The sequence below is a fragment of the Microchirus variegatus genome (assembly GCF_963457635.1).
Source record: "Microchirus variegatus genome assembly, chromosome: 8".
Taxonomy (NCBI): Eukaryota; Metazoa; Chordata; class Actinopteri; order Pleuronectiformes; family Soleidae; genus Microchirus; species Microchirus variegatus.
The window spans coordinates 14,825,530-14,844,524 of record NC_139809.1 but is presented as its reverse complement, the minus strand read 5'-3'; the positions used below and the strand labels follow the sequence as shown (position 1 = coordinate 14,844,524).

General features: G+C 42.4%; 1 protein-coding gene across 1 annotated transcript in view; it reads right to left on the bottom strand.

Moving 5' to 3' along the window:
* Positions 1 to 18,995, bottom strand: part of cdh13 (cadherin 13, H-cadherin (heart)) — a gene marked incomplete at both ends in the record, with an annotated part of 310,410 nt that overhangs the window by 19,689 nt on the left and 271,726 nt on the right. Inside the window, 1 exon segment of the mRNA XM_083893789.1 lies at positions 5,932 to 6,074. Within this exon segment, the coding sequence (XP_083749915.1) occupies positions 5,932 to 6,074 (143 nt within the window).

Here is an 18,995-nt window from a genome sequence, read left to right as displayed (position 1 = left end):
GTCTATCTATCTGCATTTAGCCTGCCAGGCTGCCTGACTGTGAGCTGCGACGCTGCAGTTACTCAGCGGTGAAACCATTGTATGTTGGCTGACCTGAAACAGGGGGAAATTACTCAGTCCATTACAGCAATGAGAAGCACACTGGTTCCCTACATTTAGTATGGCAATGAGGCAGCACAGTGGCAGTCATCACACAAGCAGAGGGCAACACATTTAGAGACGGATAAAGATGTACCTGCAGGCAGGCTGGCACCCACAAAAAGCACACAAAGCGAGGAACATAGGACCCGGGGAACATAGGTACGGTCCAGTGTGGAACACGGCTGGGAATCGCAGGGTTACCTCACAATACGATACGCAATACATGGTCCACCATACAAATATGGTGGACCATGTAAAGTTAAAAGTGCAGGATTCCTCTATTTATTCACATCATTAATAAGTCTATCTATTGAACATGGATGGGGCCTCTATTAACGTAGCTTTCGCCACTGTAACTTCGGCCCAAGTTTTCCTCATTCATTTGAGCAGCACCCCCTTGAGGCGACATCAAGTAGCGCAACCCGGCAAGTGAAACTAGCAGGAATTGTTTACTTCAGAGCACCTTAATTTTATCAGTTAAAATGTCAATATTTCCTCTGGTGTATCGATGATCGTATTGCATATTGTGAAAGGTGACAGAAGTGCAGACACTGAAATGTGTTTTCAAATATTCACGCACAGGCACGAGACAAGCTCCACCCCTGCACTCCATCAATTTCGAATTGGATGCACCATCAACTGTCCACACAGGAGCCTTTGGTCTCAACTCCACGCTTCATCGGCACCTGTGTACAGACTCCTTTAAATCGAGAGCACCAAACACACACACACACACACGCTGCTTTCATGGCGTTCTGCTGCCTGCCAGGATCAAAGCATCAGAGGCAACATTCTGTTCCCAACAAAATGTTATCTTTGCAAATGCGCTCTCTCTCTCTCCTCATCAGTTCTCCATATGCCTGCCGTGATTGATTTTATGGAAATACAGGGCTTACCTGACATCAAATAACAAAGTGAAAGTGGATAAAGAGGTGGCAAACAGTGAACTCCATCATGAACCTGTTAGCCTCATGGTGGAGTTTATTTCCTGTGTGTTTCCTTGTAATTACACAGACAGCATGGCATGTTGTGTGTTCCGTGCAGGAATTTCAGCTATTGCAATTACGATGTAGGGCACCGGCATCGAGCATCGAGCGAAGCCACTGTCAAGTGTTCCTGTAAACACGTCCGTCCTTTGTAACTCCATGAATATGTGGTGCATAACTTAAATGTCTGTCCCATTCACTGACAGACGAGTTCGTACATTGCTGACTAAGCTCTCTTTGTATCGCAGTTTCTTCGCTCTCGTGTCACCCGGTGACGTTTCCTGCACTGCACAGCCAAAGTGATTTGTTGTAACCTTGTTTTAACCTTTGTGATTAGGTTCAATTCACATCTTAGCCTCAAAATTCAACAAGTTCCACAGAAATTAGGTTCTGCCTGGTGAGTCCTGACAAGGTCAATGTCTATGGCAGAAAAAAGGATCCTAAAGAGACAATGATTACACTTTTTAAAAGTACACACACACACACACACACACACACACACACAAACTCATATCTAATTTTACATCTGAGCACGAAGAACTTTTTTTTGCAAACCATTAAAATTCAGCAGACTGTCTCGCCTTTTGCTTCTTGCTTTTGATTTAAACCAGAGGGGATGTAATCTGACTGTGGTGAATGCTGGGAATTATCACACTGTTCAGTCTGCGAGTGTGTGCATGTGTGTAATACTTAATATTCCTGTAATTAACAAAGCTCTCTCTCTCTCTCTTTTTTTTTTCTTCTTCTTCTTCACTATGCGGAGGTTGTCTCACTGTGACACACGAGGAGGCAGACAGTCTGCAGTGGCAGTCTCTATTTTCCCGTATAAGTCCGTGTCTTCAAAGCAAACACTGCTCATGCATAACTTAAGTTTTTAATCGCAGGTTCTGGAGTGCCAGACATCGATGACTGCTTGCATGCGTGTGTGTGTGTGTGTGTGCGCCAACGTCTTTCAGACAACTGGGACTTTGGTAATGTATTCATGCTTCCCAATGACAAATGACTCCCCACCAGGAGGCGGTTTAACATTTAAATGAGGAGCAGGAGAAAACATTCAACCACACACACACACACACACACGCACACATACGCAGCAGTGAGTGGATACACGAGAGCAAACCAGAGAGGCACTGCATGTACCAGGACAAAGACATTCAAAAACAAAGATGAATATACAACTCGAAGCCACCCACGCACAAACACGGGGATCCTCCAGCAATGAAAGTTTAAAAACTAATGTGAAGAATGGAGTAGGAGAGAGTTGGGGTGTGGGAACAGCTGGCATCCCGGCGGGGGAATCGCAGAGCAGAGGAGAATTTGTTGGCGTGCAAAACCAGCAGCTACTGATGAGAGTTTATATAAACAGCCTGCCAAGCTCTCTGCTCAGGTAGGAACAATATCTCCGCAAACAATATTGCACGACTCTGCCGGCCTGCCAAGTCCCACGCTGCCCGGGCGTGACGAGGTTGGGGCTTTTCGGTCGGTAACTCAAATGTAGGAGCACGTGACGGGGAGCAGAGGAAACAGTGTCCACAAATACAGATGTAGGTAAGCGATGGTGCGTGCAAATCAACAGTGAACAAATCATATGCTCATATTCAACCCCAATCACACATTCACAAAGATCAGCAGAGTGTTGTGTTCAGTCACCAGACTCTTTAAAGGTGCATTATGTAATAAATCTAAAGCAAATGGCCATAAAATCCTCCTAATATGTCACAGAGACTCAGGAATAATGTTCATATAACAAACTGAACTCACCAACAACAGTACAGACAAAATATTTTCATTAAAAAAAAATCTTTTGCAGACTGCAAATCACGTTTTGGCATGTGGCGCCACCTACCGCCGTCTACCAATCATTGCAGTCAGCTGCCGAGCAACCACGGGTTGCCAGTTACGTCAGAAAACGAAACCTAAAAGTCCTCGGTATTTTGAATTTGAATGTAGTAACCGTTTTTGGCCACATTCTTACATATGGCACCTTTAACTTTATTATTAGTTCACTATGTTGTTAAAACCTCCTTAAATCCTTTTCTCCCCTCTTTTCTCTCAGCTTTTTTTTTTTCTATTTCTGGATTCCAGTCAGTTGTCTTCTTCGATTCTGACTTCCATCCCTCCCTGTAGTATATTCCGCTGCATCATTCACCATCTGTTCCTGTCTGGAGAGCTGATCCGGCTGACCTTCCCTCACTCAGTCTGTTGCTAACCATGCAACACAAACCCCAAGAATATAGTTCCCCATGTCAGAATAGCATACAGTCTGCTTTAACCATGACCATGGCACCAGCCACTGAAAAAACAAAAAATACAAAATGACCAGTATTTCAAAAATTATTATTTCAAGTAGATAAAAATGTCATATATCTAACTCCCCTGATATCCTGCCTCATTACTTTGAATAAATGTTTCATTTCTCTACTTGGAATCCAATATGTCTTCCCTTTGACTTCCCCTCCTTTCGATATGATTGACTCTTGCTCTCGAGCTCAACCTCTTCATCTCCAGTGCAAGGCGCGGATATGTATTCATCCGTCGTCTCCGCGTAAAAAGATAAAGATGAAGATGTTAGGCTCGATCGATGGATATCCCGTTGGTAGTCTACGTACAGTCAGCGGCTGTGGATTAGGGTTAAAAAAATGTGCCCCGACGATGACGGAGTGCAAAGCGAAAGAGGTGAGGCAAAGGTCGAGCGGACGTCAGTGTTCTGCTCCGTGAGTCCAAACACGTACAGACACGGCTTTGACACAGCACAATTCTGAAGGCTGAAAACACCGGGATCTGTATTCACCTCTGTGACAAAGGAACGGCATAGACACATAACTTATCTCACATTTCAAACATAACTAACCCTCAGAGGATAATTCCTCATCAAGCACCGACTCACTCTGCAGCTTTAGCAGCAGGTCAAACTAGTCATCCAATAAAATATGGTCTGTATTTACATCAGGGCTTTTCTGCTCCTAATGAATAAGCGATTCAGTTTTCCTCGTCCCATCCATTCACACACACACACACACACACAGTGATACAGGGACATGAATGGGCAGGTAGCGCTATTTTCTATCACAACATCATATAAACCCATTCAATTTGCTGCCAGCACAACCAACAAGGAGCAATTTGGGATTCAGTGTGTCGCTTGAGAAGACTTTTATGCATATAGACTAGACGAGCTGGTAAGAAGATGACCTCTCTCTACTCCCCTGAGCCCCAGCTGCCGCTACAATAGTTCGGTGATTGGTTCCATAAAATATATATCTTTATGAAATGGGTGCTCTTGTGACACTTTCAATTAGATTGGTATTGATAAAAATGTGTCCAGCATTTTGACATAATTCATACGTCTACATACAGACATATTATGCAAAATCAACTTTTTTATTCATCATCATCATTTTAATACTTATATTTGGGACTCTGGAGTACACAATGTTGACTCCCGCACTCATTGCTACCTCACAATGACACATTCCTGGAACTGTTGTCCTGTGGAGCTCCGCTGTCCCTAAAAACGCAAGAGTGCAGGCGAGGACAATAGTTTCCGGAAGAGCGGAAGTCCACAAAGTGAACTATTCTTGGCTGCACAGTGCAGCACAGAGTTCTACACAATCTTCCAGCCTCAGAGGATTTCCGTGTCCAGTGGAAACATTTTATATATGACGGCAATGTGCCGGCTAGAGTCGGCAAATTATGGCTTTTCCAAATGCTAACTGCTGTTAGCTGAACAGGGCTGTTTTGGCAGGGTGATTGAACTGCTGTGGTGCTTCATTCTTAAGGTATTTTGACCAAAGCATGTCACAGACATGTTCATTAAGACACCAGTGAACTTGGTTCACTTGGAGAAATAGAGTATAATATGTCTCCTTTAAATAAGACTGTAAACATATTGTAGTTAACGCCTCACTTGCTAAATTCAAGCATATGAATATTATCACTCTTCGTGACACCATATAGTTGCCAGTGTACTTGTTGAAAATTTGGACTTTAGCATCTTGAAAACTACAACAACCTACTCTGTCTTCCCTTCTGGCTCCTGCACTAATCTTACTCTCTCCCCTTGACAACTAATAATCTTCACAATTTCTCTTCCTCACCACCTCTTCCTTCCCAACTTACAAGACTCTTTATCTTTTTTTTTTTTCACTTATCTCCTCTTATGCCCCCTTCTTTTCTTTCTTTGACCCTTTCACCTCCTTCCACCTTCGTTCCCTGCCACATCCTTACTCCCCTTTCAACGTCCCATCCATCTAAGGCCACTGAATTCCCCAGCACAACAGTTCTATTCTGCTGCCTACTAATAGAATCTCTCAGTTCCTGTAATGAATCTGTCAGAATCTCCCTGAGCACAAGAGACGAGATAGATTGATAGGGAGAGGGAAAGAGACACACAGAGAGAAAGGGGTGGGGACAAAGAGACATAGAGACATTGAGGGAGATGACGAGATGAAGGGACAAACGGAGAGAGAAAAGATAGAAGGCCTGTGGCTCTTGACACTTTCATATGTGCCTTGGAAAGTCTCCGAGCAGCAGCTTCACAGACACTGCCAACCGGCCGCCATATGCTCCAAAAGAGGCAGTGCCACTTAAGGGCATCCCATTGTCACCGTGGGATACCGACAGTTCCACTGTCGCCAGGTCAAACTTACAGAGTGAGTCATTGCGAGGACTTTTACTGTACTTCCATCCACAGACAGTTGTTCCAATCTAGTTCTCATTGACCAATAAAACATTACATTGCTCATATAGAATATGTCACATTCTAAGTATGTTTTCATTCTGCGAGGGTATACCGGCGACTCACCGTTATCTGTGGCGATGAAGACAGCTGTGTATTTGTTGTCGTGGACATAAGGAGACTCACGGTCCAGTGAGGCCGAAGTGTTGACAGTTCCTTTTACTGGGTTCACGCTGAGCCAGCCTGCTGGGTCTCGCAGAACAGCGTACCTGGGAGAAAGTTAAATAAGAAGACCGGGAAACATCATCAGACACACACACAGAAAGTGTTTTAAAAGGGTTGCTGTTGGTATCTTCGTAGCAGGAGCGATACTACTAAGTAATAAAGCTGCAGTATGTAATATTTGGATGTTGTTTTTTTTATGTTATTATTCTGCCTCTGTTTGGATACAACATTGTTTGTATGCCGTATCCAACTGAGGGAGCATCTGTGTGTATACACCAGCGGGGGGGAAACAAATTGCTGAATGACTGGGGGTTCATTTTTGTGTGTTTTTTGGTCATATTTAACCTGTTAGTCCTCTTTACTAATGCAAACTCGATGTTGCCTCGTGTGTCTTGACATAAAACAAATCACTTTCCTGCGTGACAAGAGATCTAAACACCGCAATACTGGGAACCACAGAAGGAGTCGTGTGAAGGTTATGTAGCTAGCATTGCGTCAACTCGTATGTTTTGAATGTAAAAGACATTTATTTTACAGTTTGATAACGGAATAAAATCGATAACACTATTGCTCTTTCACAGTTGCTTGACTAGGATTTATTTAGTTAAAGGAAGTGGAATGTTGTAAGGCTATTCGCAAAGTAATAGACGCGATAATGGTCCTGAGCAAGTGGGAAAATGGGCCGACGGCCACTTCTCGTACATGGGCGACGTGTGTGTGTGTGCTTGACTGCAGTAGCAGCTCCTGCTATGCAGGCTAAGGCTTGAACATGATGGAGGACCTCTTCCATAATCCTGTGGGCAAACAGCCAAGCTAGCATCGCCTTAAAAAGTGAAGTGAAGAACAGATCATGACCCTGCTAATGTGGCCACTCAGCCTGTGTGCCCACTGATGGTGACTGGAAGGGGCTCGCGATAGCGATCATTTCATTTTTCGCACGTTTCTAATCAGTAACATAATATTTTAATGCCCATGTGCATGCAAGAGCTCTTTGCTGTAACATATTACACACACAACCATGCAGTTTCTTCACTACAAAGCAGGCGGCGTCCAGCGGTCGACAAACTGTCTCTGAAATGAAGCTCTTTAGCTAACAGAGTGCAACAAAGCCTTGGGAAATGAGTTTGCAATCAACCTTTTGTTCACACCTCTCCCCTCTCACACTTTGCCTGCCAGTGATCACCACTATTAACCAATGCATTTGTTATATTGCTACAGAAGAGTAGATTCTGCTGCGAGGTCAAATGTAGCATTAACACCATGCCCTTTTTACCACTTGTCGGTCTTTGGCATACACACTTAGACCCCCCCTTCCCCACACACACACACAAAGAGAAACCACATGATTCATGTGGCAGCCTTCTAAAATAAAACAGAGTGAGGCTCATAGGTTATTAACCTCCCGATGTCTCACAGCTCCCGTCACTGACTTCACTGTCTGACACACACACACACACACACACACACACACACACACACACACACACACACACACACACACACACACACACACACACACACACACACACACACACACATCTGAAACATCTGAGCACCATGAGTGATTAATCATCACAACCCTGGAAGTGAGAAAAACACATATGCACGAGTCTGTGTGACTCTAATGTGCTAAAGTAAACTCATAAAACCAAAGACATTATTGTATATTATTGTAGCTTGTTTGCTGTTCATCAATGACAGGTTGCGGTTTCACAGGATGTGTTTGTGTTGGGGATCTTCTCTTTCTGGGGGATACCATTTCAACCGCAGAGTGACTCAAAGCAAAGATAGACCATTTTTGTTCTTTTCAGTGTTGACGTCAGTTCCTCACACCTGAGATTTGGGTACAAACCCACTAGCACTGTTTAATAAGCTCTACATCCTGTATAGTGTATGGAAGAAACATGAATCAATCTTCTATGTGCAATGAAACACCTGGCGTCTTTTACATTACTACATAAAATACCCTGTGTAATGCATTTAAAATCATACAATAGTGCATCTAATGGCTTTTTTATATTATACAGTTGGTATCAGGCACGTCGTTTTCCATTACTTCATAGTACCTTAACTTAACATGGGTGGGGTCGTCAAAGCACGAAACGGTCGCACTTGTTTTCGGTGTACTGAATCATTAGAATCAATTCTTTAAAAAAATTTGTTCACTGAATTGTTAAGTACTTCCTGCAAGTCTGACAGTCACTGAATTGAACACAGCTGAGTTTAACCCTGTTGGTTAAAATCAGCGCTCATGACTCTTCCAGTGACGACACTCTCTGACCAATCGGTCGCCGACAGTCTCTGGACCGTCACGGTTTAGTATTAGCTCAGCTCGCTTGGAACCTCATCAGAGCAGGTACTAAAAAGGTATCACACTCTTTGAAATAAAAGTCCTCAATAGAACCATATAAGGTTCTTCAGCTTGTCCTCATAGGCAAACCATTTTTTGGCTCCAGGTAGAACCTTTAGAGGGTTCCACCAAGAAGCAAATGTTTCCAGGTAGAACATTAGCCCTTGTAGAAGGATCCTTTTGGAACCCTTATTTTCTAAGAGTGCAGATACTAACTACTCCCTGAAGGAGAAGCAAAAAAAAGTAGTAATTTTCTTTCCACCTACACTCTCAACCTCAAACACTGCAGAATACAATGAAGCCCCACATATGTTCATGTGAAGAGGTGTATTGTTTCTCTGTGCTCTTTAACGCAGACTGAAAGGTAAATGCTAAATGAGTTGCCTCCGCAGTTTCTCCTCTCTGTGCAAACATGGGGACAGTCCATTACATCACTTAAAAAGGGCAAATTACAAAGACATTAAAAAGCCATTAGGAATATTCATATCTGTTTCTTCCGAAACCAGAGAGGGTCCTAACAAATCAGTCAACCGGTGCGACGCACAGATACTGCGACTGCACGTACACTCGGCCGGCTGCAGACACACATCGCGTGCACTTTAACATACGCGCATGTGACGCAAGGCCACGGTAATAACAAACAACTTGGAAATTGCAAATGTCAGCTGCCTGTGCACTGAGAAAATCTCAGCAAATTGATTCGTCCATGCAGACATTTTTTTTTCTTTTCTTTTTTTGTTTGAGCTGCAGAAAGTGCTGAGTCATGAGGCAAACGTTGTGATTCTTGTGTTCTAGAGAAAGCCGGCCATTATATTACATTTTTCCACTAGACTGTGGAGCCATGGCTTTAGGGGCAACTCTGATACGCTGCTATAGCTTGCATCACAGCTCAGCTCAGGGTTTGTGGGTGAACACAGCACGTATGTGTGTGTATTTTTTTTATTTTTGTTGCTTTTGCATGCGGTGGGGACATGGAGAAAGCCTGGCTGCTGATGGCGGAAATAATACGCATCTGTCTTCAACTGTGTTGTGGCAACAACCGCAGCTGTCTTTGTGAGTTTTATTTTTTTTTGTATGTTTGACAGATGTTGAGCAGCCACCGTGAGGTCAGCAGCCTGAACACCAGCGTTGGCTGCTCAACATTTTTATTTCGGCGAGAACTACTGCTTGATATACAAGCAAGAAAAATACAACTCACACAGACAGTCGCTGTTCTTATGTCCTTATTTCTACCCTCGCCGTGGTCTTATTAAGATATTGCCACAACAACTGTGAAAGGTGTCTCACTGCTAGAGTTGTGTGATGTAATACTAACCCCATGAGGTGTTTTACATTTCTTTAACACGAGCTTCACTGAGAAACCTTTCCATCAAACTGTGGATTTATGCCTTTAACGTCCCCATGACATCAGAAATCTACATTTTAATTCTTTAAGCGCTTCACAGCTCCATTTAATCAGAAATACACAAGTAGGCAGAAGCTCCTTGCACTCCAAGGGCCATGTCATGAGGATTTTGTCAAAGTGCCTGCGTCTTTCGCACTTTGAAGGTGTAAGGAATATAATATTACCCATATGTGTTTTTATGATTGCTTTTTAATAAAAAAGGCTCAGTTTTTATTAGCTTAGAATAAACCTTTTCATATGTAGAAGGGCCTTGCCTTATGGAGGCCAAAATCTTGCGTTGACATCGTTCTACAGCAAAACCGACAAGGACAAACCAGTTGTGATTTGAGTTTTGAAGCAGAAGCTCACTACACAAATGGAGAGGAACTCTATAGCCCACATAAACGTGATGCATTAATCAAATAAAGAAGAGGTCGCGGATGTGCGGATATTAAAGCGGACCTAGACCGGAAATTCCATTTAACCATGTTTTTTAGTGTGTATCTGCGTCCTTACCTTGTTTAAGAAGCCCTGAAGTTTCTAAACAGACATTGATCAGCAGATCCTCCTGGTCCGGGTACATCCGGTTGCGTACATTGAACCGCAGAAAAAGAATAACGTCCGTTGTGGAGGTGTTTCACGAGCGACAGTGTCTTCTGACTCTGCGTCTGACTCCGTATCAAAGTCATAAAAGGGACTGCTGCGGGGAGTCGTGAAGAAGCTATTTTTAAACATTGTTAAAACAATGTTTTGATAATGAGTAGCAGTGCATCCCCCGTTCCAGAGGGGGGAGCTGCGCTTCTGAGAGCGGGTATACTTCTGGGTACTGGCCAATCACAAGATTCTGTCTTCTGGGTGAGAGAGTTGAGTCTCAAATCTTGCGGCTGGGAAACACCGTCAGAAAAGAGGATTTCTATCGGCTCGTTTGCAGCAACTAGGAGGTTTTTGACCATAAAAACAAGTTAATGTCTACTTACACACATATATTATATGTGCAACAAGACCACTCTATGTGAGCTTTAAGAAACAGTGTGATATAGACTCTACAAAAGCCATGGCACAAATAGAGTCTCTTCATCAATACACGCTGAGAACATAAATAAATTATTTTGACAGCTAACTCAGAAGTTCTTATCTGAGAACAGTGCGTGGCTGTCACCCGTGCGGACGTGTTGAGACAAATGAGCCCTTTAAAGCTCTGCTCGCAGTCGTGCTCCTCAGCGTTCTGTGATGATTCAAACAGATTTGCAAGTACGACCGAGAAACAAGGCTTTTGCGTATAATCTAGTTCCATGAAGAGCAAAATGCTGGTACACGCTGTGTGCATCTGCGTACGGTTGCTTGTCAATAGCGAGAGAGGGATGGAGACAAAGAATATGACGAGACAATTCCCGGGACGAGCTAAATTAGAGAGAGGATTAAAGCTGAGTAGCGAGTGCCGTAAAAGGAAAGCTGTTTGCATAAATGCCACTTATTGCGCTTGCTTGTTTTCACTTAAGTAAGAAGACATTTTCTTGGCATCTCTTCTAAGGACTTGTGATGTAACTTTTGTTCAATTTCCACTCTGAAATATTCATAGGTTTGCTGGAACAACAGCACAGTGTTCGCCAAAAAGGGTGGATCTTGAACGGGTTTCAGGTTTTACTCATTCTTCCACTTGTTAGTTTGCCAAGTCAGTGTTGAAATGCTCAACCTGATGATGTTAAATTGTTCCTTCGTTTAAATCTGAAGTGACTTATGGATTTTCCTGTGTAATTACAGCAAGTGCGACATTGTCTTTGATTAAAATATTACAGCAAATAAATGAAGGACATTTGACTGAAACACTCATTGTGTTTCTCTTAGGAACGTCTCGGCTGCTGCTGCTGTTTTACGATACATTTTGAGTCCTTAATAATATAGGAAGTCCCTATGCAAACACAGGTAATTAGAGTGGACAGTTTTTGTATAATTATAGTCGGAGACAGAAGGGAGAGATATAAGTTCTTCCACACTGCAGGTTTAACCCTTACCTAAACAGGCTGTATATATATATATATATATATATATAAGAAAAGTTGAGTCAGTGTCTCAGTCCAGAGATTGTAGCCAATGTGGACGTCCAGTATTCTCCTCAAAGGCCTTGCAGGGGTAACTTCTGAGCCTGTCCTCCAACTCAAAAGAATATAGAGGTTGTTTGCAGCGGTGGTTTCGACCAATACAGTAATGCCGTTTTTAAAATAGGTGATCCTAGAAGTCGCATAACAAATAGCAATCTTGTACTTAGCGGCTAACCAAGTCTTTAACCTCACTTGTGCATTGAGTTCTGAAATACTGGTGTTGTATCTCTCCTGTACCCTTGTAGGTGGTATATTAGGAAATACTCCTATGGGTCATATTTGGGGGTTGGGAGGACAGGTTGTAACTACTAATGATTAGAAGAAGTCTGCATGTAAATCCAGAATATAGTCTGGTGTCCATATTATAAATTACGGTCACAATTAGAGTAAAATACGTGGTGAATGTGTACTGTGTGATTCCATTCTCTCATCCTAAAAATGGGCTCTTCTGGTTAAAAAAGAACTTTGGAAAAGAAAGTTTCAAGGCCTCAAAGCAGCAGTTCACAAACCAATTAGTGAAGCCATGGAGCGCTGCCACCTGTAAATGGCTAATATATCAATACATCATTTATGAACCATTCATTCATGACACAGTCATGTGTGTCCTGAAACATAAAGACTGTCACTTAGTATTAGCAGAACAAAGGCGATAATTACTGTGGGACCTATTTTGTTCATTCATTAACCCCAGCATTTAAAGTAACACCATTGTATTTGACACATAATTAGTGAGTGAGAACAAAGGACATTTGTTTGACATTTCAAAATAATTAAAGCTTGACCATACACTTTAAATTATTCCCATTTTTTCCCCATATATTTCAGTCAGTATTGCACAGCTGGAGCCACTCACTCAAATACACCTGCACTCGCATGCACACACACCAATTGTTCACAGCTCCCCCGTCTAACACCCAGAGCTACAAATCACGTTAGAGTCCAAATGAAACTCTCAAATCATGGGCTGGATTCATCCATCTCCCCCTTAAAGCAGAGCCAGTTCTTCTTCTGCCTTTGTGGGTTTCCAGGAGTGTGATAGTTATTATACCCTCACCTCTCTCTCTCTCTCCGAATGTGCATCATCGAGCTCACAAAACAGCCATAACAATCCAGTGGGAGAACTGGTCAGGTCACGCACACATAAGTTGAAGAGGTAAATTGCTTTCAAGTAGTGAGGCAGTGCAGTTCTCAGCCCTCAAAGTTTGAATCTCACTCCAGTGAACTGTAAAATGAATTTGAATGTATTTTTTTTTTTCTTTTTGCATAATCCTGATCTGCTACAACTTAGAAACGGGTTTCTACCAGTAAAGTAAATACATATATTGGGTTATAGTGGGGCAGATTAAGACAATATTCCATAAGAATCTTTGTCTGATCTCAGATATTACATTAAGTTGAAGGGCAACATACATGCATTTAAATGCTGTGGTCAAGCCCTGTATAACCCAGAGAGGACACACATTGCAGCAGAGAACTAAGAAAACCTGAATAAATAAAAATAATAAGAATAAATACAATTGATGAATAATGAATAAAGTCACTCACTGTCAAAGTGCATCAGGGAAAATGGATGATTTCCTCAATTTCAAAAATTCATTAAACATATTCCTTAAGAGTTTTGCAAATATTTTCAACGGATCCTTGTTCGGGGTGATGCTGACTATTATTATGGAACATTTCAAATCATTCCAAGATACTTTTTTTTTTTGAAGAAGAAAGTGACCTCATTGTTAAAGTGCCTCAGGGCAAATGGATCATTTCATTAAAATTCATTAAAATTATTCCTTAAGAGGTTTGCGAATATTTTCAATTGATCCTTGTTCACTTCAAGTCATTTCAAGTTACTTTTTTTTTTTTTTTTTTCTCAGTAAATTCACCTCACTGAGTGTCATCTGAAACTATGGAAGCGTAACAATGATGCACACAGTACATTCGCAATCTTGGCGTTGACAAAGTCAACCATAGTCCAGTTCTATGTGTTGAAATTAAACTGTCCTGCCACCTTATGCAATAATCTTATTTTGCTCTCTCGGCTTACCACACTAATCAAATGACGCTCTGACAAAGCGCTTTACCCACGCATGCACTGCATATCAGGGTTTTACAGGCATCACCTTTTTTTTTTCTGAGAGTTGTTTCAAGATACATAATAGACCGACGTTTGGCTGATGAGAAGTTCACAGCAGGCACGGCAGTAACGAGACCTATGAATACATAATGAGACAAAGATCACTTTTAAATAACACGTGCACAACATGTTATCCTCTCTGTGTTTCTGTGTGGGCATCAAAGCAACGTGATTCACACTCTCTGAGGTCATAGGCGATATTGAAATTGTCCAATAAAGGCACGAGAAGGTCACACTCCTGTGCTCAGCTGCTATGCTTACAATTTTGCATCCCTGGAACTCCACATTTAAATGGAATTAGATTGATGCAACACTTAAAAACTGAGTTTACTCTTACTTATACCACACTTTACCGATACACACACACACACACACACACACACACACACACACACACACACACACACACACACACACACACACAGCATTGAACAGCTTTGTCTTGCTAATTTAAGTGTCAGAACTTCCAGTTCTCTGCAGTGCACTGCAACACAGACGTGTGCACACTCCTACACTCAGACGTCAATGACAGCATTACATGAGAGCCTATTGTATACAGCATTCTCTCACTAACCCATTCTCTTTGCTGAGTTTCTCTCACTTTCTTCCTCTTGTTCTTTCCGCCACTTTCTTCTCCTGGCTCTTTTTTCATCGTACTGTCTGCATCTGTCTCTCTATCACCTTCTTCGCTCTCTCTCCTCTGCCAACAGATCTTCCGCTGATTGGAATCTAAGTTACTGAGCGCAAAGTGGGGCGGCACAGCGCCAATGCTAATAGTCTATTTCAATCGCAGAACAGGCCGAGTATGTGTGAGCAATAGATATGAGGACATCAATCACGGGATGCTCAATAAACGTACAGGGGCCGCGCGCCGACTGGTGCTTGGCCGCAACAATTGTACACTTCATCCAAATGTGCAGCAAGCGGATGGGAAAGAGGGGGAGGGTGAAGAGGAAGATAGTGGAGCAAAAATCAGATAAAGAGAGGGAGTGAGAATGCAGATAAGGTGTGCATGCTTGACACCGGAACTGTGAATAAGTGTGTAATGAAAACAAATTCCCTGTCCTCTCCATCTCCATCCACGTCTCCATCGCCGCCTCTACTCTGTCTCTGGCGATGTCGTTTGAAGTGCCACTCGTGGTCCTGCACAAATCCACTTTTGCAAAACCTGCAGCTGCTCCCGCAGTTGACAATGCTTCATGTTTCAACACAATTTAACCCGACATAAACAGTAGCACCATGGTGCTCAAACTGCGGTACGTGTACAACCAGAGCTTCCTCTGGTGTATACTTGGAGGCAAATCAGAAATACTGCTCTACTCTATCTACCAGGGTATGTGATTGGAGTGGAGCTGAGTCACCTTATCTCTCCTTCCATCTTAATCTAATTTCACTATACCAGTGTGTGAAGTATATGTGAGGAAGAACAGGATGATGAGAGAGCAAATTATCTTATTGGGAATAAATCTGCCTCCTGTGAAAAGTCTGTAGCTGACTTTGCTTGGCCGTTTTAACGTTGGTGATAATGGTGTTACTTCAAGATCTCAATAATGTCTCAGGTGGTATAAACGCATGACAACCACGATAGGAGTGAGCCATGGATCAGTAAAAAAAAAATGGTCAAAACAATTAGACAGTAAAAGTATCTTCATCTGTTTTACAATCAATATCAACCACGTTAACAATGTTTTATCAAACTCTGCAGTTCTCCACAGCTCTAGGAAGTGAGTTTCAGCATCTTTAAGCTCATTGTTTTGGTTATTGGTCTTCAGCAGACAGCTCTAGGAAAAAATCCCAGTGTGCAAAACCTGCTCAGCAACAAACAGAAATTGCCAGAGGTGTTTCAGAATTAATGCTTGTTGTTACATACGTTGGACTAAATGTAACTAATATGTAAATCATTTTCATTTCTGCCAGTTTGTTTGGCCTCCATAATGGCCTTCTATTTTTATCCAAATCTTTAAACTCCTCATGAAGAATTGTATGCTAGCCGCACAAGCTGGTCACTAACTCCAGTTTCCCCTGTGAAGCCAATCAGGAAGTAAGTGAATATGACTGAATAACCACCAGAAGACGACGCTGCATGCAACAAAAACAACTACATTTGAATGGTCGTATCAAGGACAATGTCTGACGCTCACTTGATTTAAAATGTCAGTAAACATTGCAGGGACGAGCTAACGATCACAATTGCTAGTTTCCTTCATAGTCTTCCTACATAGCATATGATGATAGTCATTCACTCATCTTCTACCGTAGGATTGCGGGGGGCATCGGCATCACAAGTTCCCATTTAGAAGAAAATAGACAATAAAGCACAGCACATATGAGTGAACACCAGTGTCTGGTGACTGACAGCTGGTATTGTCTCACAGTTGACAGTCTGTGAACTCCCATTTTCAAGATGTCAACATGGTGCCAGCCAAGTATACATATTCTTCTGGGTGATGTCATGACCAATTGCAGTGACTGACTGTTAAGTAGTATGAACATAATCATTTCTTTGATGATATTTTCTAAAAGCACCAAATGTCAACGTCATCTTGAATACGAAACTTCGAGCAGTGACAGGAGGAGGCGATGACAAACCAACTGTCTGACAACCGTGGCAGGAAATAATGTAAACACACACTGCATTTCATTTTCATCAAGTCTCCAAGCTCAGGTGTGACATTACAACAGTACAGAGTCAGAGGTCAAAGTCATTTGCATACCCTTATGATCACAGATAATCTGCCTTTAAAGCCATTACTCTGAGAAAATAAGAGACTCCTTTGGGGTCGACACACAAAGACCACAGTCAGCCACTGGTGGCTGAATTTCAAATTTAGCCTGAGCTAAGCTGCCCACTTTGGGCCAACCACAGCTCAAGGCCATGTGGACAAATTACCCACATCACACCTGTTCATATTTCTGCTCTCTATCAGCACAGTGCAGCAGGTCTATACCGGGGAAATAAATGTGACAGCGCTGAGAAAGGGGAAAACAAACGCTTGCACGTGTCGCATCAATCATCCGTCACTGAGGCTCAGTTGAGGTTTGGCTTTCTGTAGTGATGCCAGGAAAGTATGTGAAGTGAGAACGAACTGCCGTGACTGGAGGTGTGCGACAAAGTTTGTCTGCGCGATGATGAGGTGTGATGAAGAAGCAAGAAACACGGTGTTGAAATTGAAGGTGCCGTTAGTTTGCTAAATCTAAGTGTTTAATTGCTGTAAATTCCGACAGCTATTACTGATTGGTTTGGTCTCACTCTGAGGAGTTTACAAGGAAATGTAGAATAGACATTTTTTTTTTTTCCTCACAAAACTGTATCCTCTCTGCTTGTGAGGTTGTTTGTCACTGTCACTTCATGTGTTCGTTTCAAAACACAACATGACAACAGCAAGAAGAAAACTCAGTATTTTGTTATGGTTTTAGTAGAGCCATGGCGACAGCAAGGGAAGCTCAGCGTCCTCTAAAATGCCGTCAAATATTATGTCCTGTGTTGTATTTACATTTCAGTGCTAAACTTGATTGGAACGTGTCACTAGTTCTTTCAGAATCAGGTGTTTATCACGGATAAACTCTGTGAGGATGGAAAGTCATCCTTCTCCTGTATAGCCATGACTCAATGGAATACTCCATATGCAGATACCAACAGATATCTCATGTAGAAATCCCCACACCTTCTCACATCTTGTTAAGCGTTGGTTACTGTCAGGACAGGAGTGTACACATCTATGAACTATGTGTGTGTGTGTGTGTGTGGTGAGAGTTTTAAATCCTAGCGGTCTGTTAATTTACTGTTAATAACTGTAAACTTGATCATTTTTATTTACCTGAACTGTTATTATGTTTCTGCTAAAACCTGGCACAATGCATATTTTCTTGTTGTGCAAGATTAATGTTTTATTGTGCATTGTCCCCGTCCTAAAAATAAAATTACAATTACAAAAATACAATGACGGATCGTCTTACATGATTTCCGTATGCCCGTAGCAGCCTTGACACAGAATAGTTTTGTTTCACTGCGGTTTTCACTCAACGGTGATCGGACAAATTACGGCAAAAACGTCACTTCCAGGGAAGCTCAGCTTCTCTGTGAGTCAATGGAGCAGTGGGTGAGCGTGGACGCTGGGCTTCTGCGTAATGATTGAAGGAACTTTTTGATTGACAATGACGCAGAAACCGACATGACAGCAGAGCTTTTTTTGCCTTAGTCCTGTGTGGATTTTGTGCGGGAAGTCTGTTGACAGAGAGCTGCTCGTTGTATGTTATTTGCAACGGTGATATAGCCCATTTAACAAAACACTATTATAGAAATTCAGTTTTACATAACTACAGTGTTTCCTTCTAGTTCTAGTTGTTCATGAGCTTCCCCCGTTTCAAAGACCAGCAGCTGCCACTGCAGCAGAGATAAATTCACTCTTTGCCTCACTTAACAGCTACTGATCCCATCCTAGTCTGAGTAGAACTGGTGAGGGATATGGATTCATGCTACTTTTTATGTACCTCCTCTAAAACCTCAGGACGCCTCAGCCGTTGTTTGTTGTGAGGCAGGTAAAGTCGAGATGAGGCTCTCCGCCAAATCCACTCTCCAGCTGCCGACTCTCTCCACTGAGTGCGCTGAACAAAGACCCACTGTGTCGACGAAGCAACAACAACAACAGTGGAGGAAGCGCAGAGACAGCGGGCTAAAACATAGAGCATGCAGGAAAGACCACTCTTTGGACACATGACTGTTTTGCAGCCTTATCAGTCTAAAGCTCCTCTTTGCATTACCAGGAATGAAAGCAATTTACTCCCGCTTCAGACCCATCTCCCCCTGTTCCTCTTGGCATCTTCTAGTTGTTGTTGCTGTTTTTTTTTTCTTTTTTAAATTGTGTCCTGGCACCGTGACTGTATGACTAAAAACTCCCACCTCTTCTCTCGCAGTCACTCACTCAATCACTCTTCCTTCCTTTACCGCACTCTTGGCAAAGCTTGTTCCTCAGCTGCAGGAAATGAGAAACAAATCTAAACATC